The following is a 23,612-nucleotide window of genomic DNA, read 5'->3' as shown; positions in this document are numbered from 1 at the left end:
CTCTTTGCTTGGCTGCGTTTCGACGGGGGAGGCTGAGGGATGAGCACCGAGGCACCACCCTCTCGCTTCTGCCTGGCTCGCACGCACCCGCTCGCTCCCGCCGCCCCTTCTCTCGGGTGTTTCCGCCGGCGGTGGCCGCAACGCTTCGGCCCCGCTCGGCTCTTTCTGCCGCGCCGGGCAGCCGCCTTCGGCTCCGCGCGCGCCGGCCGCCCGCTCAGCTCTGCCCATGTCGGGCGTGTTGGCCGCCGCCGCCGGCTCCCGCTTTGAGCCCCCGGCTGCCAGCGCGCCGGGCGGCCGCTCCGCGCCCCGGGACCCCTCAGGTACGGGCTTGGCAGGGGAGGGGGCAGCCCGGCCGTGGCGGGTAGCGGGAGCGGCTACCCGTCTGCGCGCTTCCCGCCCGGCGGCGGAAAGCGGTCGCAGCCCGGCCGGGATCCCTGAGGAGAACCCCCGGTGGCGGGAGGGCTGCCGGGCGCTGCCTGAGGAGAGGCTGCTGGCTCGGAGGCGCGTGTTTTAGTGTTGGCCTCGCAGCCCCGGAGAATGCCGCGAGTCTCTTTTCCGTGGTGGGATTCCCCGTTCCTTCCGGAGAACCCTCGTTTCCACGGTGGCATTTGCTTCGGTGACACACGGTACCGCTTGCGGACAGCAGCATCGGGAGTTGGTCCTGGGCGAACCCTGGCCGTACCGCCCGGCTGGCTGCCGGGAAGGGGCCGATGCGATGCCCGGGCGCACCCTCCCGCAGCCGGGGGGCCCCGAGCCGCCTCTGCCGCCCGGGGCACTCGGCTCACCCGCCGCGGAGCGCCCCCAGCTACCGCAGCAGTGCCCCGTGGTTCTTCCCTGAAGTGGAAAAAACGACTGATGGAGACTTATTAGAGACAAGGTGCTCTCCCCGGTGAAAGACACCCCGTCTGACCGGGATCTGGGCTGTGCCGGCCGTGCAGTGTCTGCCGGGGGCTGGTGCTGTGTGCCCGGGGCTGGAGGTGCCTCCCGGCCCCGAACTGACCCTGTGAAACGGCCAGCGGCTGTCAGGTGTGTCATGGGAGAGCTGCGAGAGCTGGAACTTGTGCATGCCTCATCTAGGTGTTCCTGCTCCGGCAGGGGGATTGGACTGGATGATCTTTCGAGGTCCCTTCCAGTCCCTAGCATTCTATGATTCTATGCCCGGTTCACTGCCTTAATGCGGTCAGACAGCGGGGCTGTGGAACACGTACTGCAGTCATGGGGACAGAGCTTTCCCAGAGTTCAGGAGACTCGGGGGAGACCAGAAGCCATTTTTATAGACAGTTTCTTTCAGCAATGACCTAGGAATTTCCATCTCATCAGTGCCCTGTGGGAACCACTGCCTGATTGCTTTTTCCAGGGCTTTGTCAGCCCAGTTTTACATGATGAAATTTGGTAGTGTTCTGTCCTTCTAAAGCCAGGATTGTCAGTTCTGGAATGAACCCTGCTTCTGAGAGTGGTTCTGCGCTAAAAACATATGAGTTTTTGTTCTCCCTTTCCTAGGGTTGAGATGATTGAAAACCTTTGTTCTGCAAGGTGCTAGATACAGCTCATAACGTGAAAAACTGTTTGGCACAACTCTTTGTTCCACAACCATGTGACCTTGTCAACATTTGAGTGCTGGCTGTAGTTTTTTGTCCTGTCTGCATATTCTAAAGACCAAAATTTATTTCACTTTCTCTCCATATATTCTATTTCTTATTAGAAAATGAAGACTCAGCGCAAAAGACAGAGCCCGCACATCAGCTGGTTGATTCTTCAGAGTCCAGTACTTCTTGGAGCGGGTAGGAAAATATTTTTGTATATTGTAGCCCACATGCATGACAACCTGTTTGATCCCATGACCTCCTCTGCATAGCAGTTGATTCTGTGCAGGTGAAGAGAAGGGACAGGAGACTGAATTGTCTGCTTTGGAACAGGACATATCAGAATCGGTATAGAAGGGGTTGTTCTTACAGGCTTAAGGTTGTCTTAAAGCTTGTGAAATGATGAATTGTAGTTCATGGCTCAGCTATTCAAATCACAGAATCGTTCAGCTTGGAAGGAACCCTGCAACGTTTTGTAGTCCATTAAACAATCTAATAAACTTTCATCAGGAAACTTTATCCTGTCTGAAGGGCACTTTAATAATTAAGCATTCCTACTGCCTATAATTCTGGTAGAAGCTGAACAAGAAAACACCTTTTACTGTTTTCATGACAATGGTTTGAGTTTTTTCTTGTTTTCTGTGTAACTCCTCCATTAATGCTGACCAACTCTCTTATCAGATGTTTGGCTTGTTACTATTTGTTGGGCATCTTGTGCTTCTGGCCAAGTCATTGCATTGGTTACAAGCACTAATGCTGTACACAGTGGAATTTCATTTGCCATCATACATTTGTTGCACAGGCTACAATTTCAGAAATGTATGAGTTAATTACATCAGACAGTAGATAAACCACAAGCTCATTCAAAAAGGGGCAGGCGGAAATTCCAGCAAAACAGCAAATCACCCTACTTACTAGAACAGCAGTTTGGTACCATCCTGGCTTGATGCTAGTGGCATCTGTATCAGCCTTCTTGACTTCAAATGTGTTCTTCCATCTCTTTATTATGCCCTCTAATTTTCTTTGAAGATATTAACGTAGACTGTGAGCAAAATGGCCCAAGTAGATGCAGGATACTTGTGGATGTTACCTGATAAATTTGTCTAAGTTAGATCTCCTTTGAAAGGGATGGGGGTGGTCCAAAAGCTTTGTGTGAGGAGGAATTGACTGAACTTGGTCTTTGCAAATCTGCTTATAAAGCTTGTGTAGCGCTTCCTAGTCTTCCAGTGAGACTCTTGGGCTTCAGTGGTGTCTGGAAGAAAAATTTCCTGAGCTGTTAGCTCCTATGTTGATGGAGAGCCTTCTGAGCAGATGTGTGCACCCATGGTAGCAAGTAACCAAATAACCCTTCTAGGTGTGATCATGAAACTGCAAAGCTAAAAAGCACATTGTCTGGAAAACAATGGCAATTTTTCCTGGGCTAACAGAGAAATTTTTACAGATCACTCTGAGAGCTCTTCCTTTAAATCTGTGCCATCCAAGTGTCCCGCCTTGTTTTATATTTTCCATCTGCTGCCATTTTGTGTATCCTGGTATTCAGGTCATTTGAGTTGTTCTTGCAGATCTTCTGGTGTATCGTGCCCTTTCTAGGAAACCGCACTGTTGAGAGAATTTAAGTAAGAAATGGCTTTATTTCTGGATAAAATCTGTACCCCTCTTAGGAGTAAAGATTGGGAAACAAAAGCCACATTTGCTTTTTTGTAGTCTGCTCTATGGATGCAGCAAGAAATGTGCCTGAGTTGAGCTGTGTATGGGGTTTTTTAAATGATTTTTTTAAACTATTGCACACTATACTGATAGTCTGCTCCCTAGCAAATGAGAATATTTCTCATTTGTGAAAGGAGTAATTTGCGGAAATACACATATTTTCCATTACTGCTCTGTTCTCATGTTTCTGACCCTTTAGACCAAGGCAGCTGAAATTTGTTTTATAGCACTATGAGAGGCTTTGTTTTTCAAAAGAGCAGTTGTTTCTATTCTTAAAGACTAGGTTGCTTCCCATGGAAGTTTCACATATGAGAATACAACAGAGGAGACTCTTCTGGCATCTGAGTTTGCTTGGGATGATAATGCTTTGCAGCTATATTTTTTTCCCCGCTCCATACATTTCTTTTTGTTCTAGCATGTCCTTTGCCTCTTGTCACAGTGCAGTATTTGCACCCCCTTCCTATTATTGTGCTGCCATTGTATGTCTTGTGCTGCACAGACAAACAAACCCTATTTGAATATGGCAGGGAGACACATGGGTGCTCCCTGTATCTCTTGGGATTGCTAACTGGAAGGCAAAATGGGCCACTTCAATAGAGGGCATTTTCAGGCTGTCAGAACTGAATCCTTTCACTGATCTAGTTCACCTCTGATGGAATATGCAGATGTCATGTAGTAGCTGGCATAAAAGCAGTTGTCTTTTCTTGAGCAGAAAGGTTGCTACTGATTTCTGCACTTGGTATAGTGTTGGTGAGCTGGCATGCTGTGGGGTGAGTGCACTGGATTACTGTAATCTAAAGGACAGTAAGTTGTGCATATCTCACTGAAGTGGCTCCCTCTGGCTCACATGGAAGATGGTTATGTGGAGATGAAGGCAGGACTGGGGTGCAAAGAACTTTTTGTGCATTGGTGGGTGCTCACCAGAAGCTTGTTCTCTTCAATCTCTTTGAATTCAAGTTTTAGAGCAGAGTGATTCCTCTGCTGGCTGTACCTGGGGTGCAAGTCCTGAATTTTAGTGTTGTCTTCCTCCAAAAGGTCACAGATTGGGTCGATCGTGAGTGTGGGCGCAACAGAGGATTTGAAGGAAGGTGCTGGCACTTTGGAGAACCAGGAAGTAGAAGAAAAACTGCCCAACCAAATCCGGTCCCTCAAAGAGGTAGGTGGGTGCTTCTTATGCCTGAAAGCAGGGAAAGAGGTGCAGCAAAAATTCTTCCACTCTACTGCTGTGCTTATGGCTATGGACTGAGGCTTTAAGGGTTGTGTTAAGACAAAAGCAGTTTTAAGGTAGATTCAGTTATATTTTTTCTATACATTAATGGGAGGTAAATGTTATTGGTCTGATTTGCAAGATCCCTCTTGTTTCTTTGGGTAGTCCTCACTTCCTTGCAGTTTTTCGCTTACTGAGGCTTCATGGTTATTCTCATCTTCTGCCTCTTGTCTGGGGATTCTGGAAATTCCCTTCCTGCAGATTAATGGAAGAAGGAACTGAAAGTGACTCTGCCAGCTTTTGTTGACTTTGGTGAGCTGTCAGTTCATTTGCATTACAGATAAAGTCAGGAAAATCTGTGCAAGTGGCACCCAGTTCAGGAGCTGTGAGTTTGCATATACAAAGAGAGACGGCTGGCACTAGTGAACACAGCAAATGACAGTTTGATTGTGGCTGTAGTAGGTACACACAGAGCTGAAAGGTTTCCCCTAGAGAGACTGTGTCGTGGGAATTCTTTCCAAAAGTAGGCAGCTAAATCTGTATGGCTGTTGCTTTGTTGAGAGGCAACAATTAACTCTGAGGCAGATGCAAAGATGTGCCTGCCTAGAGACTCCTGGAGAGGCCAAGGGGTGTGTAATTTGTGAGACTGATGCAGAATTTGACTTCAAAGTTCATTACTTTGGTGCTGTGGGGGGAATAATGCAGAGATGTGCCAGAGCCAGCCAATTCATTTTAACTAATAGAAACTTCTGCCGGGTCTGACTTGGCTTCAGAAAGATGTCTGAATTACAAACGAGTTGTTTCAAATCCAGCTGGTGATTTTCTTACCATGATGGTCTTTGTGACAATGGTTCTTATGTACTTTGTGCAGGAAGCTGCTGTTCGATTAACCAGCTACCATGTACCTCAAGGAGCAGGGGATATAGTCATGATTCAGTCAGATCATACTGGTGCTGTGGATATCCTTTCAGCTGAGCTAGAGACTGCTGACCTCCTTGGGGAGCAGAGGAGAGGTGAGTCCTGAAAGGAAAACACTTGCTGGGGCCGCTTTTTAAGTGCTAGCTCTGGCTAGAGAAGAGCAGAGGGTGTCCTGGAAATACTGCTAATGCCTGCTGGAAATTTGGGCTCCTGATAAACGAGTGGGAAAACTTCACATCCAAGGCTTCTGGGAGCAGGCTTCAGAATGCAAAAACCTTATCAGAAATATCTTCGCTGTTTTCAGATAACAGTTTGTCAGTAGTGAAAACTCAGGTGAGCCCATGATCTTTTCCCTTCTCAGCTCAGCCTCCCCCTTTGGCTCCACCCACCATGTGGACCACAGAGAAGACGAAGGAATTCAAAGCCAAGATGGGAAGGGAGAAAAATGGCCGGATGGTAGTGAAGCGAGGCGAAGTGGTGACAGTCCGTGTGCCAACTCATCCTGATGGGAAATGCATTTGTTGGGAGTTTGCTACGGATGACTACGACATTGGGTTTGGAGTCTATTTTGACTGGACTGCAGTTACTAGCACTGCCATTACTGTGCAGGTCAGCGAATCCAGTGATGAGGAGGATGAAGAGGAGGAGGAAGAAATTGAAGGTTAGTGCAGAGCTTATAAGGGTTAATTTGTGGTGCTTGTTGCCAAGCTATGAGAGTGTCTGCCAGATGCTGTAGTTTCCATCTGCTTTGTTTACTCAGCCCACTTGTTATCTCTGCTGCCTTTTGGGTTCTTGGTTAGACTGTGATGAGAAAGCATTTAGCCCTTCCTGCTTCAGCATATGTCAATGGCTGTCCTTCTCCAAGAGTGTTCTTAAAATTGATCACATTGTAAAATAAAATCAGAACTCACTTGTTGAATTTCTAGCTGATAAAAGATTAGGCTCTGAAATATAACTGTTTTTCTTAGCTTCTCAGACTGAGAAATTTCTGGTGATGAGTAAGAGAAAAAAGGTTTTGTTTCTGGAGTTTTTTTCTTTGGTGGTTTTTTCCCCACAGTACATCAGTAGCTCTTGCTGACTGTGTTTGAGAGAGGATTGCTACCTGTGTCTTTGTACTTGTGAAGCACACAGCAATGTTGCATGTTCTGTGGCTTCAGTGTATGTGTGACCAGTGTAGCTGGGGAGGGAGTGTGTGTCTGAAATTAATTTTGTGAGTTCTCCAAAGAGAGGTAGGTTTCTGTATAATGAATCCTCTTGGAGAAGTGAATTGAGGACATAACACAGTGAGGTTACAGCTAAGGGCTCTCTCGCCTTTCTTTGGCTTCAGATCTATATCACCACACCATTGTTGTGTGTATGAAAGCAGTGAGGTGTCTAAAAGGTAAGTCCAGGGAGAGGAGACCAGACTGGCAGGCAAGCGGAAATTGTCCCATCACTATTTCCAAGAGAACTGATTCTGGGCATGTCCTTTGTCATGATAAGTAAAGCTGGATTTTGTGACTATTATTTGCAGAAAGGTTGGAACAGACACTATGGGTAATGCTGTTATAGTTGCTCTTGCATATAACTGCATGTCTCTGCTGCGTTCTGGTCTTGTTGATCATTTTCTGGACTACCTGGTGCCTTACTGTCTCTGGCATACTTGTCTTTTCTCTCCCACTCAGGACTCGCCCCTGTTGGTGACGTGGAAAGGGGCTCCAAAAGCTATTTGCGAAACCGCTACGGAGAGATCATGCCCGTGTATCGGAGGAACAGCCATCGGGAGGTGCAGGCAGGCAGCCACGAGTACCCAGGCGAGGGCATCTACCTGCTGAAATTTGATAACTCCTACTCTCTCCTCCGCAATAAGACTCTGTTCTTTCATGTCTATTACACTACTTGAAGAAATGGGAAGGGGCAGGGATGGCAGGCAGGTAACGGTGGGTGTAGCAGGCTGCCACCCAGCCCTGGTACCACCTGATGGGCACTGCTGTGTGACAGAACCAAGTCACAATTCTGCCAGCTTCTCTTCAGACACTAACTGGTTTCTCTCCACACCCTTCTTCCTGCTGTCCCAGGGGAGAAAAGTAGTTGTGACTGCCTGGTTGTCCACAGGCAGCTGCTCTTTCTGTAAAACTTTGGGAGGTCTGCTCTGTGCAGGCAACAGGCTGGGCCTTCATGTCACGGCCAGTAAATGCCCAGAAGCTGGGTTCAGGTGGTCGTGGCTTTGATCTGTTGTGCTGGTACGAAATGAAGTTAAAAGGTTCTTGATCTGTTACTGTTTTGTGCATACCTTTTCCAACTCTCCTGCTGTATCTGCATCACTAGAGGGCAGCTGTCAGCTGCAATGAGCCAAAAGCACAGCTGGCTTGTCACCTAGTGACTGCTAATCTCGTCACCCAGCATCACTACGTGTACCCAGCAGCCAGTGCTTCCTGCACTCGTGTGGCTGAGGGTGCAGCCAGCCAGTGCCAGCCCGTGCTGCAGTGCCTGGACCACGGTACAGCAGGCAGACCCCAAATGGCTGTCGCAGCATGTCTGAACTGGGGGTGGGGGGAGGGTGCTCACCTAGAAGCCCATAAGGAGGTTCTCCTACAGATTAAGAATTGGATGTTATACCTGTTGACTGCAGGGATATGTAGATGATTAAAACTTCAGTGACTACCAAAAGTTTTATTTTTTTCTGTGATCCAGATGTGAAGCAGAATAAATTACTTACTGCTGTGCTGAAAAAATACACAAAGGTTGGAGTACAACCAATAAATATACAGGAAATGTTTCTTAGTAGCAGCATGTTCGCTCACTGGTATTGCTGCCAGCTGGATAATACCATATGTAGCACGGAAAAGGCTCCCCAGAGATGTGTAGCTTGTCAGCTGCTATTACTGTTGCAAAGGTATTGTTAGAAAAGAACATTTCTACTCAGAAACTCAAAAGGTGTGGGATTTAACCAATCCTTTCTGTGAACCAGAATCAGCAAGGCCATTGCTAACCCTGACCACATGGTAAAGGATGGAGTTCCTTGGCATGTTGTGGTGGCTAGCGATGGCATTAGTGGTCACCTTCTGCTTAAGTACTGGCAGAGCTGAACAAGGATTAAGTTAATCCTTCAGAGATGAATTTTAAATCTTGTTTATCTGTAACTGTTGTCTATTTTAATACTTTTAACTTGAAATCATTCTCTTTTCTAAGAATACTGCTGTATTTACATTTTGATACCTCTTTGCAGAGACACAAAATGGCTGTTTGCATGGTGATTCTAGTAGAGGTCTGAGTTTTATTTTTAAATCCCCCAGGGTAAAGCACGTCTATTTGGTCCATTCCTTGTATTGAGAGAGAATAATGGACAAAATTATTTTGGGTAGTTAAAGCCAAAGATTTCATTCTTGTAGGAGGGCAACATTATTTCCTATTAAGGCTATATTGTAATGCTGTGCAATTTGCTCCCTATTCACGCTCTTCTTTTAACTGTCTCTCCTTACTTATTCACTGCCCCAGAGCACTTACTAGGTCAAAACAGTAAGAGAGAGCAGTCAGTGTACAGTAGAGCAGCCCAAGGTGGGAGCAGGAGAAATGGAAATGGAAGAATGCTGGTTGGAGCACAGTGGCTTTCTGGGTGAGCAGGCAGGGAGCAGAGTTGGTCAGGGTAAGGAGCAGAATTGTTGCTGTATTGGGCCCTGAGATGGGGAGAAAACTTTCTCAAAAGACAGAGAGAGTGTGTGTGCATCTGGGCAGGGGGGAAACTGCAAAGCTGCCTTATTCAAGCAGGGCAACCACAGGATAACCTTGCAGGGAGACAGAACAGTAGAGCTTGATATCTGTCAGATGATGATCTTTCATTTAGCAGCTTGGGGAGGACTGTTCTTTCCTTTACCTTCTCTTGGGGGAGATGAAGAACCATCCTGTGGCCTTTGTACAGCACTTGAAACAAACCTGAGCAACTTGGGTAGGGTGCTTTCCTTTTTTTTTTTTTTTTTTTTTTTTTTTTTTTTGTCTCGTAATCCTTTGTCTGTCGAGTTCCTAGACACTAAACAGAAGAAGATAGAAAAGACCCTTCAGTCTGACCGCAATGTCAGCACTGTCCCACTCAATGGCTGCCTTTGGTCCTTTGCTATGAGATCCACAGAACCCTGCGTGCACTTGCTGGTTGATGTCTGATGCACTATTTGGCACCCACTCCACTTTCTAATTAGGATTTATTTACAATGAAGGGAATTCTGACCTGTACATGCATTAGATATTCTAGAATTCTTGATACTTAGTTGCACGGCTTATTGCAGACTGGTGGGTTATCTCCACTATAAAACTATTTCCCTTATAGTGTGGCCTCCTTGTTTATAATAACTCACAGCTACTTCCCCCTCGTGTCTGTCTGTTGCTTATATTAAGGTTCAAAATATATTTTGTCATGTTGTAAGAAGTTAACAATGCCTGCCTCACAACCAGTTTTGATCACTCACTGCCATAAATAATATGTGCCAGTTTTAAAGCCATTACTGGTTTTAGTGAAGATAAGGTGCACTGTAGGTGGTAATCCTGTTGCTCAGTTTGAGCTTTCTGAACTGTGGACCAACCTTTAATAAGGCGCAGGTCACTTGTTTGGAACTGTGCTCGTCTCCTGGTCTCATTGCGTTAAGCCAACGGCAGCCCTGGGTGTGGTATGTCATCCCCATCAGTATGTGCCCAGTCTGCAAATGCAGTGTGCCCACAGACAGCCCATTGCAGGGAACTGAAAGCATTCAGGGTGTGTTATTTCACTGCATAAGTTTCCCAGAAATATCTGCTATCTTTTATGAACACAGGATAGTTTTAGGCACAGAATATTTCATCTGCAGGAAACAGAAGCTTCAGAGTTGTACAGGATTATTCTTTTTTTTGTTTGTGTTGTTTTTTAAATTTCCACATTACATGACTATGTCGTTTCTCAGGTATTCAGATAGCATTCATTCTCCAAGTGACATCTTCTCTTTGGAAGGATATAGTCTTTATTCATTTTCTGATAAATCCAATAGCTTGGCTGTATTGCTAGTGATTAACAGCAGCCATTCCCATTCAAAGTCAAACCCATAGTTCACTCAAAGAAGTAATCTTATTTCTCATGCAACCTTTTTTCAGTTTGGTGTGTCTTCTGGATTTCTATCAAATCCTGCCCCTTTTTACTTTAATTGGAGGCCTTTGGAACTAGACCTTGGGTCTTAGAAAGAAAAATAAATTAAAAAGCCAGTTGCACATCAGAGAGGGAAATTAATTATTGAGAAAGGAAAATTCCTTCTTTGTTTCTGTGGAAGGAGGATTTTAGATAGGTTTTTTAAGTGTGTTTATTTTCCCTATAAACTGTGTCTAGACATTAAAAAAGCTAAATCAAGGGAGAAGCTTCTTTTGCATTTTGGGTTTGCTTTTATGAAAGCACTTTTAGAATTTTTTATTTTGAATATAATTTAGATCTAGAAAGAAGATTTACATGTTCAGTCAGAGATATAAGACAGTCCCATAGTGCAGGACTTGTATAAAAATTAGTTTGTATTATTGTTTATTTATAATATAACAATCTGGACATTTTTTTCATGTCAAAGAAGGTCATAAGCTTTCCATTGCTTTCTCTTTTTTTTCCCCTTTGAGTGTAATGTAGCAGCAGGAGTTCAAAATCAATGTGTTTTATTGAGGACAGAGAGTTAAAATTGCTTATATCGGGGACCACTTGTACTGATTTAATTTACAGTCCTCCAAAGAGTTGGTGAGTAATATGGACTCTTGTTTCTGAAAGGTTATTGGTGTCAGATGTAGGCTAGTTGCAAAGTAACTGAGACCCACTTAATAGCTATGTAGATTATTATTGGTAATGAGATGTGTACCTGAACAGCTAAGATGAAGATGCATAGAAGAGCTTAGTTCTCTGCAGGTGCTAAGAAGTTGAGTCACTGTGCAGCTGAGTCTAAAAGATGGCCACATGTCTTTCCTTTGGCTCTGTCCTGTGTGCTTGTCTCCTTGTAACTGTGTGCGCCTGTAACCTTGATGTGTGGCCTGCAGTGGGTCCATTATTGTGGTGCTGGACCAGATGAGGTGGGTTAGACACGGACCTTGTCATGTATCTAGTTGTGGAAAGACTTACTTATTCTTGTGGGGAATTAGGGTAGAGAATGAATCCCTAAACAAGTTTACTTTTATCCCCACTACTTATACCCTTCCTTCTTGTCTCACTACCCTTACCGAAGCCACTTTGCATAGGATTTATCACGAGGTGCCTTAGGAACAAGAAGCATGTCTGAAATAAGAGCCATAGATGTCATTAATCCAAAGGATTTCTTCTCCTTGTTTCTCTGCCCATTTGGGTAGAGGGGAGGCACTTCCTAAGGTCAGGCAAGGAGAGCCCATCTAGGCTGTTCCTGGAGATTTAAGCTGTTCTTTAGACTGCCTTGTTGCTGTAAGATGAATAGTAGAACGGTGTTTGAGTTTCTTTGCGCTATAAAATCTTTGCCTTTTAAAATCATACACTGCTGTCAGATATCGAGGAACATGAGAGGACTACTCCTTTTGATATGCTGATACTAAACCTGAGGACCAGAGGAACACTAGACAGACACAGAAGGGCATTCCTTGTGGCTATTCATCATTTTCTCTAAAAAGAGTGTCTGAATCCAATGCTGTGAGGGGTGTTTGCTTATGTATGTTGAGGCTAGGTAAGAGACCAAAGCAACAAAGCTGTTGTGTTTTTTTTTTTTTAATCTACAAGTGTGAAAGAAAAGACTGTTTATCCTTTTCTCATGTCTGGGAAAATATTGGATGTGACAATGTCATGCAGATGTAGCAGAACATCTCAACTGGCAGAATGAAAAATGGGAAACTCATCGTGTTAAATACATTGACTAATTAGACTGTGACTCCTGCTAAACTCCTGGCTTCTTTCAAAGTGCTAAGTCATTTATCTAAATAAGTTGATTTGCAGTAAATATCAGCAAAATAAAGTTTTAGAAGGTACATAAAACTTCAGAGTTCAAATGTATCTTGCTAGGAGGAAAATTTTCTGTGGGGTTATTCCATGTTTGCCTCCAGAGAGTCTCTGGCAAATTATTCTGAAACACCTGTGCTGTTGCAGCTGAAGATGCAACATCAGGCTGTGTGGATGATGGGTCTGACTCCCCTTGGCTTTTCTGCATTCTGTTCTGGATTTTGCAAGTTGTTTTCCCAGAAGCTTCATCATGAGAAATGTACCCTTTATCAGGCAGGGAGAGAGGAAGAATTTTGCGATCCATGAGTGAGGGTTATCTGGTTTAAGCCCATCTGGACTGGCAAGTCAAGTTCCTTGGGAAAGAAGCTGGATGGCAACTGTTGAGCACAGAGCTTAGGAGGCTTTGCCAAGTAATGACCATGAAGTTTAGGAGCTGCATTTGGAAATTATAAGTTGCTGGAGATGGTCTCCATGCAGCCCCCAGGATGCGCTGGTGACAATCTGCTCCCCTCACAGGGAAGCAATTTGCTCTCAACTCACTGCTCCAAGCTGCTCGTGTAGTCTTTCAATGGGGGGCACCTTGTAGCTGGCCATACCTTTTTCAGACCCATATTCTTGTGAATGGTTGTGGTTGTCTGTCAGCCTTATCTATGTGATGTGAATATTTTTGATGTCCCGTGACTTCAAAATTGATTTCTCAGCGCCAACCATTTGCTTTTCATGTCCTCCCAATATATGAGTTTTAAACGTAGGAGAGGATATTTTAACAAAATGCAGCACTGAACCTCTTGCTGAAGGGCACATATGAAGACTATATTTATAGTGTGCTTGCATTCGTTCTATGCTTGGTTTGTATTGTTTATATTCGATGTGTTGTGGTTGATTTGTAATAGTATATTGAAACATATTCCCTTTAAATAAACTTTTCACTATGCAACCAAGAACTTTGTCTTCTGTTTAAAGCAAGTTGAGTGTCTTGATATGAGAAACTGAACTACAGACTTTCCAACAAAACAAGAATACAATTAAACTTAGTTTCATGAGCAATGAAGAGGCAAAACAAAGATACAATTTAACTTAGTTTTATGGGCAAAGAAGAGACAAATACTCAAAATGTACTTTGCGGTGTACTGGACATTCTGGTTGCAAATGGATAGGAAAATGGTCTGTTGGTTCCAGCCACAAAGTATTCTGTCTGTTAAAATGACTTGCTGGGATATATTTTTTAAATTGTTTGAATTCTCTGTAACGCTTGAGATTATACTAAATGCCTGAAGAACTGGAGAGAAACAACCAAGTAGCCAAGGTCATATTATGGATGTGGGTAGAGTGTGTATGTTTTATCCCCCAATGCTTTGTATTGGTCTTTTTCACCTCCGTTTGCAGAGATACCCTATTGTTAGCTATTCCGTTACTTCAGCTTTAAAGCTGAAGGATTAAAAACATCTCTTCTGTTACCAGGTACTGATTAAATTATCTAGAGAAGGGTTTGCCCTTCATAGCTCCTCATAGCTGCTTGCCCATCAACTTTATCTTACTATGAAGACTATTTACATAGCTGGAAGGAAGCACCTGCTGGTCAAAAAGAGGAATGATACCTGCAGCCCAAGCCATCCTTCCTCACTTGTCTCGTTATGCAGCTCAATAGGACAAGTGCTGCAGAAGTTCCTTTGTCTCTGTTCTAGCCCTGTGTTTCCTTGGAGCACTTTTATAAAATAATTGGTGGGCAGGAGCAATCATAAAGGAAGTCATCAAAGGGACAGATGAATCTAAGAAGTTAAAGATGTTTCATTTTAAGAAAACTGAAGATACACAGGGCTACAGTGAGTTGACAACCATGCACTCGTTACAAATCCCCGTCCTTGTGCTTGTCTCAGGCATATGGCCAAGAAGAAAACTAAGCTAGTAGCTGGGGAAGCAGGGAAGTGATATGAAATTTCACAACGTTAGTTCTTTCCCACCCTTTCTGTAATTTTTGTGGTTGGGCTGTAGCAGAAATGCTCAGATCACGAGCTGCTCGGTGAAGGTGTCACAGCAGGCTTTGTCAGCCCTGCCTGGGAAGTGACTCTTCTGTTTCAGCTGCACGTGGAGAATGTCGCTCTTGTGCTGCTGAAGCCCTGTGATTGCTTTTAGTGGTGTTTGGTTATCAACAGCAGTTTTGAGTTTAGCAGAGCTATTAATTGTTTTACAGGTGGTATTGGAAATGCAGTCGAGCCTCTGTAGTAACCCATACCCAGATTCAATTACTCTTTAAGGGGGCTCTGCCACCATCCTGCCTTCTCTTGGTTGTAGCCCTGACTGCGGGAAATATAAGCAAGTTTCACACCTGCTCCTTTTTATGAGAGCTACAATCAACGTGTACAGGCACCATCATTTAGGAGTCGGCAAACAAAGCATCCCTGCCCGGACAGGGGTGTGCAGCTGGGCTCTAGCAATGACTGATTTGCTGCGCAAGCGAGGGTCAGCCCAGAGCTGCCGGTCTCGCCCTCCCGCACCCCGCCCTGCTGCCCGGGCTGCCCCTGCGCTCCCGGACAGTCCTACCGCCGGCCGAACCGGTGCGGAAAGGGCGGGTCCGCCGGCTGCCGCCGCAGGGCCCGGGGGCGGTGGGCGCCCGCCCCCAGCTGCTGCACGGCGCCTTAATGACGGCAGCCGGCGGCCCACGGAGCAGTCTCCGCCATGCTGCCCGCCTGTTGCTGTGGCCGGACCAGGCCGGGGGACAGCGCCCGGGAGAGCGGCCTCGCCTTCTATGTGCTGTGGGCGCTGCAGGAGCCGCCGCGGCGGCTCGGCAGGTGCGGACTGGCCCTGCCTGTGGCAGTTCCGCCGCTGCAGCAGCTGCCCCGGGGGAGGCGAGGGAGCGGTGGGGCCGGCCCGGGTCTCCCTGTTCTTGGGTGGGCTCCCCCGGGGCGGCGGCGACCCGCACGTTTGGCTTTGCCTCCCCTCTGCGGAGCTGCCCCAGTCCGCACGGCTGTGCTGCACCAGCTGCTTTCCCAGGATACTGCTTACTCGTCACTCCCCTGTGCAATCCTTTCTTTAAATGACACAAACCTTCTCCTTTTGTTTGCCCATGGTGTAAACGTGTTTTCAAGCATTTTCTTGTATTTTATGAACCTACCATTTTACTCCGTGATTATTATCTCTATTTTCTGTTGTTTTTCTTCCCTCCCTGCACAGCCAGGCCAGCAAGATGGGCTTCCAGGTTTGGCTGCCCCTGCCGTTGCCAAAGCAGCTGGTGGTGTTCGGGCTGGGAGACTGGAGCTGTTACTCTCCGGACACAAGCATTGCAGTGGACATGCTGGTGTCCCCGGGCATCGCGCCACAGCGGCTCGGCACACTGGAGCCCAGTCGCAGGTCATGGTGGGAGCTGGTGCTGCCAGGGTGTCAGGAGGGGTGTCTTGGGAAAGCTTTCTGCTCTGTGGTGCTGCTTGGTTCTGCTGATGTCCTCCCAAAGCTGCTTGGATCTGCTTGTCCTCTGCTATGGTGTTTCTCTGTAGTGATGCTTTCAGCTTCCTTTTGGCTGTTACAAGGGCTGGATCTTTTTCAGCTTTGGGATGTTACCAGCTAGTGTGGGAGCAGGAATTTTTCCCTGGTCAGTGTCACTTGTGGGCTGAAAATCTGTTGTCACCTGCACAGGTCTCTGGTGTGGGAAGGTGACTGGAGAACAGATATCTTCCTGGCCTCGTTGAAAGAGATGGACGAAGGCAACTTTGTGAAGCTTGTCCTGACTGTCAGTGGACAGGTAAAAGAACTGATTTACTACTCTCTTCCTGCCCTGGGTCCCAAAGCTTGTTACTTCTGAGCGACAGAACTTCCTCTCTCATCTTCTCTGTGCTGTTTCGAGGCAGAGCTGCCTCACATGAATCTGCTATTGCACACCTGTGCTGAGCCTAAACCCTCTGTGATGCTCCAGGCCTACCCCTAAAGACAGTTTTGCCAAAACACCTCATGTATCACAGGAGACAGGCAGAAGAGTGTGGTTCACTTCCAGTTCCACTCTCTCCTGGGTCTGTAGTACTTGATGTTTTACCTTGTGCTAAAGCCCCTGGATTTTGTACCTCCCAGTGCCTGGCTTTGCTTTTCTTTCTTTGTTCTGTTGGTGCTGGAGATGAAAGCTGGGCTATTCCCTTGCAGGGAATCTGTCCCTTGCAAGACATCTTTTTTGCTCACCCTCCATGGATGGAGACCAGTACACTTTGTGTGTTCTTTTATTCCCACTGTTGTTGTTTCTGCCACAGCTTCTCCGAGGTGTCTCCAGCAGTACACCTGCCCACCCCTTCCTCACCCCAGAGACCACCCAGTCACCAGTGCTCCCAGCAGATGATGTGCCCCTGGGTCAGGACCTGGCGGATCCTACTGTGGTATGTGTATTCTGGAGCCTTCTGCTCATGATTTTACCCTCTCCTTAGTATCTTCTCCCTCACTTGTATCTGCTCAATTGATGCCTAGCAGAAGTGCTTGCTGCTGCTCTCTTAGTGGAGACCTGGCTAAGCAAGTTCTGGAGCCGAAAATTCACTTGTTCTAAAGAAGGTGGTGCTCTCCATTAAAATACCTTTGGAAGGGTTGAATTTAACAGCCCTTGGTGGCATGATCAATCAACCTGGTTACTCCTAGCAGAGATGGCCTTTCTGCCTTTCCAGCTGCTTCGTGCTGGCTGTGCCCATTGCAGCCAGCAGTCTGAAAGCGGACCACTGGCTGGCCACACGGCAGCAGGTAGCTGCATTGCTCAGTGTGTGTTTGGTGGCTGATACCGATGGTGTGCTGGCCCTTAGGACTCAAAGGGAAGACAAGCCTGAAAACAGTCACGATGTGAAACTAATCTCTGGTCCAGCAATAGACAACTCCCAGTAGCCTCAGGTCTCTTTTCAGAGCTGATTAGACGGGGACTTTTTCACAGGTTAAGAGTCAGAGCTCAGAGGTGACTGCTAGAGCTTCCAGGCCTGGGAGGAAGGATGTGCGCACACCATTGAGGACCCTGGTGGTACCCTGTGCCCTGAAGTCACCATCTGCCACCGTGGAACTCGATGAGGCCTGGAGGAAGAGTCCTGTCCAACCCAAGAAGCCCAGAAAAATTTTATTTGAACCCACTGCGTCTGAGAGAGATCTTGATGAAGAAGGTAACTCTGGCAGCTTCCAGATTTATTTTATAGGTCTTATCTGAGCAACCTGTCAGTGCTGCTTGACAACAACTTCCCAGTCCATTTCTCTGTGTACCTCCAAGGCAAGATGAGCTTGTCTGTCTTGGCTTGCGAAGTACCAAGAAGTGCTCCTTCCTGGATAAACTGCTTGATACATTTTTGTCCGTTGGGAAAGGTCAGAAATCGAACATGGGGTGCGCTTAGTGTCAACACTCTGTACCATAACATGATGTGACTATTTTTTCATATGATTAAAAGTGCTTTATAAATGAAGGCAAGTATTGTTAGCCTTGTTATAAAGGCACAAGAAGGTTACCTACTGTGATGTTCTGTAACCTCCCTGTTAGTCTGTTTGTTCCCCTATTAACGGCATACCACATGGTCCATAGAAGATGAAGTTATTATTAAACGGTTATTATTAAAGGATAGAGAATACAAAAGTGAATGTATGTATAATTGGACTGATGTCTCAGTAGTGAGAAGGTAGCTGCCAGGGGATTTGGAAACAAAATCTTTAGCTTTCTGGACTGTGAATTCCAAGTCAGCTCCAGGGTGTGACCAAGCTCTTGTGTAAATGTTTGACAATAGCTCAGTGGTCTCCATGTGAAGTGACTTCACTTGCTTCTCACAAAGGCAAATGTAGCTGTGTCATAAAGTTGCCTCTGCTGTAGGTCATGGGAGAAGTAGGGAAATGAGCATCCATCAGAAGGGTAAAATGCAGTAGTGACAGCATGATGGCAGTGGAAGTATGCCCTGCTCTTACGCAACTCCTGCATTTCTTCTGATCAGACTGATTTCAGGATACTTGGTCTTGTAACTTGTTTGTTTCAGTGAGGTAGCTTAGTGCTGGGGTTTGGAGGAAGGAAGGTCAAATAGTTCTTAAACCATGGAGCCAGGCACTTTCCAGGATACGTCGCTGGTACTTTCTTTATGGGGCTATCTCTGTGTTTCCTCTGCAGATCTGGCAGTGGAGGAGTTGCAAGGTGAGGATCTGGTTCCTAGACCCTGGTTTGACTTTTCAGCCAGCTTGGTGATGCCATTACCTTTAACGTCACAGGCCTCTCATGCTTGATCCTTTATTTCCCCAGTGATCAAGAATAACAAGTAGGTTGTGTGTATATACTGTGTCCTCTCCATGCAATTGCCCTCAGAACAGGTGCTTCCAGTACTGTTGGGCTCTCCAATGTGCTTCTGTAGTCCCTCTGAATATCAGGCGCACCTCTGGGTGCAGCCCTTTGAGGCAAAGGGTAAGGTATGGAATAGACTTTGATGAAAAAGTACTTTTTAGCTTGCTCAGCCAACTGTCCTGGGAGGGGAAATGAGAAGGAACTGCATAGTAGGAGGAATATCTCTGGAAGCAGCTCCAGACCTCTGGTTGTTATATCTTAGGCACCAACAAGCTCTCACTGGGTAGCCCTCCCTCACAAGGAGTTAAGGTAGTGGGATGGTACAACTGGGATAAGCCTTCTGGGGATGGGTAATCAATGGGGAGGATCCAAGCCTGCCCCACCTGCCCATCTCTGTAGTGACAGCCTATATGTGTCCTGCATCCAGCCTGTCTCTTTGCTGCCTTCCTCTGTGAGCAATGTCTCTCATGTACAGCAATTATTCCCCAAAGCTGAGAGAAAATCTTCCCCAGGGAGCAGTGCCTCTTTCCACCCCAGAGGGAAGGGACCCAGGGCCTTTCCTTCCCATTTCTCCCTGCTGAGTCCTGAGCTGCCTGTTCTCGCCAGCAGGGAAGGGAGCTGGGAGTGTCTCATCTGACTGTGCTCACAGCCCTGTGCTCTCCTCTCCCCAGGCAGTCCCAGCCCACGGTGGTGCCACACCATGTGCCTCAGTGATCTGGGGACAGCTGTTCTGATCGGTGGAGAAGGTGTCAATCAGCAGCCTTGCAAGGATGTACTCTGGAAGCTGGAAATCGGTGGGAACTTTAGGGCTACTGAAGACAACAGGGACTGGGGTTTGAGGACAACTCATGCGTATGGGAGAGGGTCCTCAGGGGTCTGTGCATGAGGAGGGGTCAGCAAAGGTGTTGCACCTCCTAGCATGCTCAATTCTGGGTAGTGGCTGGTGGTGATGTCACTCCAGGCAATTTCCCAATGTGCTGGGAGGGCATCTGCCATGGATCCTGCAATCTCTTCATGCTGCCTGCGCTGTGCTGTGCTGTGCCTGTCAGGCCACTTGTGCCATGCCTTGGTAAAGGGAATAGGTCAGCCAAGGGAAAGGGGACAAAGAACCTCTAATGATAGTCCATGCTTATGGAGCAATGGTGTCCCTTTCTGGAATAATTTCTGACCAAGCATTTGCTAGTGTGAATGTCTCGTGCTACAGCAGACACTGGGTGGGTTTGTCTTTACTGCAAGTCAGCCAGCTGGAACATACATCCCTTTCTACCCGTCAGACATTGTTTTAATTTGCTGCTGCCTTTTTAATGTTTCTGCTCCTACCCCATTCTTCACTTGTGTCCCTGGTCCTTGGGCATCTGCTGGTGCTGCACAAAGCTGAGCTGACAGCATAGGGTGCCATGAGAGGCTGTGGGGTTGTATGTGAGAGCCCTCCAGGAGCTAAAGTATAAATTCTGGGAAGAGCTGGGTGAGTTTCAAGGGGTAAAAGCAACAGCGTGGTTTGCAGTCTGTGTGTGATGACTGGTGGAGAAGTGTGAGATACAATTCCAGTGCCTTGCAGCAGCTTTCTGCATCTCACTGATCATCTTCTACCTAGTTAGTGTTCTCCTTCATTCCTTACATAGAAACATTTCTGTATGAGTCTCCTCTATCACTGAATCAGAAGAGAGGAGGAGATGAAATGAGCATAAAATCTTGAGTAAAGATTTTTATGATATATTCTTTAAATCTGGAGAAATTGAGAGCATCTTTGAACTCCCACACCATCTGTCTGGTGTTGCTCCCACAGACAGTGATTTCTGGCTTCCAGTTGGTTTCCAGCTACAAAATGCCACTCCATCATGCTTGTATGGTCACACAGCTACCTACGACCCAGACACCAAGCGTATCTACATCTTTGGGGGCATAAGGGAGGACAAAGACTACAGCAGCATCTACATTCTGGACACAATCACCTGGAAATGGCTCCTTGTGGCTGTAAGTACTGAAGCTCTTCCAACACAAAAGCACAGGAGGGGTGACAGGTCCTGCCTAAATGTGGCAATCGGTCTGCCTGTATCCTGATTCCAGCAGTCGTGGTCCATTGTCGCTGCAGGTTGTCTGAGCTGCTTAGTTGGGACTTATATCTTTAAGAAGGCTATGTTGAAAGGCCAGAAGCTCAGCAGAAACCAGGAGGCTGTGCCTACAATGAATGAAGGTGCAAAAAATGGTTTCTGCAGAGTGCTGTGTCTGACCAAGGTTGGGGGTGGGAGGTACTGTACAAGCAGCAGAGGGAAATGGCCTCTCATTTTATATGATGTTGTTAGGAGCTGCACTGGATGCTGAGGTGAAGAGTTGGTCTTCTCAAATCAGGGGCTGCTCTGAGCACAGAAGATCTCAGAGCTCTTTAGATCCCTGTCATGTCCTTGCAGAGGGCCCTGTCTGCAAGGGTCTGTCTGCTTCTTTCTTGGTGAAGTCACAAGATGTGTTTTACAGGATAAGCTTGGATGAGATCTTTCCGTTCTCTGTCATCTTCTGAGGAAGCTGGGGTAGGAGGCTGACTTCCTTCTCTCATCAGCACGTTCTGGTGGTGCAGAGTACGTAAAGGATGTGCTGTTTGCCTGTGTGGCAAAGATCTGTCTGGGGAGCCAATAAAGTGAAAACTGAGACTTGTTGAACTCACTGCATGATGTGTGCCACTTTTCTATGGGTCGTGCAGCAAATAATATGCTTCTCATTAAAAACATCTATTGAACTTCTTCCAGGCTAAAGGGAGGATGCCGATGCTCACCTACCACACTGCAACTATCTACCGCAAGGAGCTCTTTGTTTTTGGAGGGACTTTCCCCAAAAAGGCATCACTGTCAGTGGGACCCTGCAGCAATGTGCTCTATGTCTTCAATCCAGAGCATGAAATTTGGTACCAGCCCATCTCAGAAGGGGAGAGGCCTCAGCCTAGGCTGGGGTGAGAGTGCTTTTATTCCAGCCCTCCAGAATAGAGCAGGAAACCTCCGCTCACCTTCCCTCCCACCCTAGTGTAATTTCCTAAATAGAAGGTGATTGTTTTCCACAGTTTGCTCCTTAAGATAGGGCTATGTTTTGGGCAGTGTGACTGTGAGTACCTCCTGTCAGGAATCCTGGTGGGATTCTGTCTTTGGGCTGCAGTGGCTGGGGGCAGAGCCAGGTGTAGACTGAAGCTATGGCGGCCCGAGAGCAGAACCAAGGGTGAAGTGTCAGTTTTGGGAACTAGCTGAAGATGCTTTGTTCACTTGCTTCTTTGCTCAGGCATTCAGCTACTCTGCTGAAGAATAAGCTGCTGTTTTTTGGGGGTCGGAGGAGTTCTCTCTACCTCAGTGACATGCACATCCTGGATCTGGGTAAGAAAGTTTGTGCCATGTAGAAACCTTGGGAAAGTCTGTTCTGAGGCAGGGACTGGTGAATGAGGCATACTGGTTAGGAAGGTAGCATTAACATTATAAAAACTTGCAGCTAGGCACTGGAGATAGAAAACTGTGGGGTAACTAAACCCTTTTTGGGGTAAGACAGAAGGGAACTGGATAAAACAAGAGACTGCTTTTTTGGAAGAAGCTGGGTAACAGAGAAGGCAGGTTATTGATGTGGCAGAGCATGGAAGTTTTTGTGGCTGAGCTTTTTGGACATTTCACCTGCCTTTCTCCTGTCTGTCAGGTTTCATGGAGTACATACCAGTGCCCCTCCTCGCAGGACAGCCTTCTGCACGTTGGTAAGAACCTACTGCAGACCCAAGAGCTATTTTCTTCCTCTGTCCTTTCTCTTTGAAACCAGGTTTAAATGGTGCTTGTGATCAAACCAAAGATATCTCTGTCCCAATAGTCAAAACACAGTGGATGGCCCCGCTGCTGTGGGGCAAGAAATTCCTGTCCTGTCCTAGTTGGTGCCTGTAGAGGAGGGGTGCAGACCCCTTAATCTCCCTAGAAATCTGCCTTTCAGGCTGGGCAACTTTTTCTGCCAAGTGCTAGTGCACTGCATTGCCTGTTGTTTGATATCCACAGTACCGGGAGCACAACAGACGAACTGAGAGGAAGAAACTCCTGTACCAGGACTACGCTGTTCATAAAGGGACACTGTTGCCCACTAGAACAATGATCTAAATCAGACCACAGCCCAGCTAGCCTGCTGTCTCACTCCATAGAACAAAACATAGGAGACTTGATAGCTCCTTCTGAGAGCTGCTTTACAGGCCTGATTGTGGCCTGACATGCAGAGGCAAACAAACAGCTCTTTCAGGGTTATTCAACAAGCCAGGGCAGAAGAGCAGCAGAACTTAACTTCCATTCTGCAGCTTAAGCCCTCAGCCTCCTGCTGAAGTCTGCCCACCCTTGCCCATTGCCGACTGGGGCAGCCCCAGCAGGTTTTGCTGTAGTAAGCTTTCGGCTTTGCTTTTGTTGCAGTTTTCATGCAGCTCTGGCTGTGTCAGACCAGAAGGTTCTGATCAGCGGAGGCTGCAATGCCAGGGGAGCCCTGCAAGATGCCTTTGTCTTCCACCTGGGTGAGTGACTCTGCCTCCTGGTTTCTGTAGCTGAAGGTGACTACTGGGCTGCAGTGGTGTTTCTGAAGAACTAGCCTGGCCCATTTGTTTCATCCCTTGCTCTAAGAATGGGTTTGTCAGTATTGACAACTGCTTTCTGCTTCAGATACTCTTTCATGGAACACAGTGATCCACCACGACCTCTGTTCTGTGCCCCGAGCTGGCCACACATTGCTTGACCTGACTCCTGCCTACTTGATGGATGTGGACAAGGAGAACAAAGAGGAGCATAACGTGCACACGCTGTTGGTCTTTGGGGGCTCCAACTGTGCTGGGACCTTTTACAACAGCACAGTCAAGATCCAGCTGGACCTAGGATAATGCACAATACTCAAAATAGGCCTGGAACCAGCCTGAATACAGACATGGATGGCAATAAATGAGTCCAAGCAATGTGGCAGTCCAAGTATCTCTGTGTAGGTGAATGCTGCTTTGACACAAGAGATCATGGGTTTGTTAAGCCTTTCTGA

At 46.9% G+C, this 23,612-nt stretch overlaps 2 protein-coding genes across 3 annotated transcripts; both read left to right on the top strand.

Annotated features, from left to right (window-relative positions):
• The first annotated feature begins 51 nt into the window (after positions 1-51).
• TMED8 (transmembrane p24 trafficking protein family member 8) lies at positions 52-13,284 on the top strand. Its single transcript, XM_065839606.2, has 6 exons — positions 52-320; positions 1,703-1,781; positions 4,326-4,446; positions 5,369-5,510; positions 5,777-6,076; positions 7,080-13,284. The coding sequence occupies exons 1-6, from the start codon at positions 227-229 to the stop codon at positions 7,295-7,297; spliced, it is 954 nt and encodes a 317-aa protein (XP_065695678.1). The 5' UTR covers positions 52-226; the 3' UTR covers positions 7,298-13,284.
• A 1,591-nt stretch (positions 13,285-14,875) lies between these two features.
• LOC136102563 (uncharacterized) lies at positions 14,876-23,528 on the top strand. Of its 2 annotated transcripts, XM_065839728.2 has the most exons (13): positions 14,876-15,129; positions 15,512-15,688; positions 15,971-16,076; positions 16,573-16,695; positions 17,232-17,451; positions 18,432-18,455; positions 19,271-19,393; positions 20,386-20,573; positions 21,341-21,540; positions 21,861-21,952; positions 22,263-22,317; positions 23,006-23,103; positions 23,249-23,528. In XM_065839728.2, exons 1-13 carry the CDS (start codon positions 15,017-15,019, stop codon positions 23,461-23,463), a joined length of 1,734 nt encoding a protein of 577 aa, XP_065695800.1. In that variant the 5' UTR covers positions 14,876-15,016; the 3' UTR covers positions 23,464-23,528. The 2 variants fall into 2 exon arrangements, with proteins under 2 accessions (XP_065695800.1, XP_071665574.1); XM_071809473.1 differs by lacking the exon at positions 15,512-15,688.
• Positions 23,529-23,612: the final 84 nt, after the last annotated feature.

This window comes from Patagioenas fasciata, chromosome 5 (genome assembly GCF_037038585.1).
Source record: "Patagioenas fasciata isolate bPatFas1 chromosome 5, bPatFas1.hap1, whole genome shotgun sequence".
NCBI lineage: Eukaryota > Metazoa > Chordata > Aves > Columbiformes > Columbidae > Patagioenas > Patagioenas fasciata.
The sequence above is the reverse complement of the archived record's forward strand: the minus strand, read 5'-3'. Positions and strand labels throughout refer to the sequence as shown.

What these genes read in the sequence shown, in the direction of transcription:
- TMED8 (XM_065839606.2), top strand. Translation starts at nt 227, where the DNA reads ATGTCGGGCGTGTTGGCCGCCGCCGCCGGCTCCCGCTTTGAGCCCCCG. An exon ending in CGCGCCCCGGGACCCCTCAG is followed by an intron (nt 321 to 1,702) that starts GTACGGGCTTGG and finishes ATTTCTTATTAG; the next exon opens with AAAATGAAGACTCAGCGCAA. An exon ending in AAATCCGGTCCCTCAAAGAG is followed by an intron (nt 4,447 to 5,368) that starts GTAGGTGGGTGC and finishes TACTTTGTGCAG; the next exon opens with GAAGCTGCTGTTCGATTAAC.
- LOC136102563 (XM_065839728.2), top strand. Translation starts at nt 15,017, where the DNA reads ATGCTGCCCGCCTGTTGCTGTGGCCGGACCAGGCCGGGGGACAGCGCC. An exon ending in ACACTGGAGCCCAGTCGCAG is followed by an intron (nt 15,689 to 15,970) that starts GTCATGGTGGGA and finishes TCACCTGCACAG; the next exon opens with GTCTCTGGTGTGGGAAGGTG. An exon ending in TGCCTTTGTCTTCCACCTGG is followed by an intron (nt 23,104 to 23,248) that starts GTGAGTGACTCT and finishes TTTCTGCTTCAG; the next exon opens with ATACTCTTTCATGGAACACA.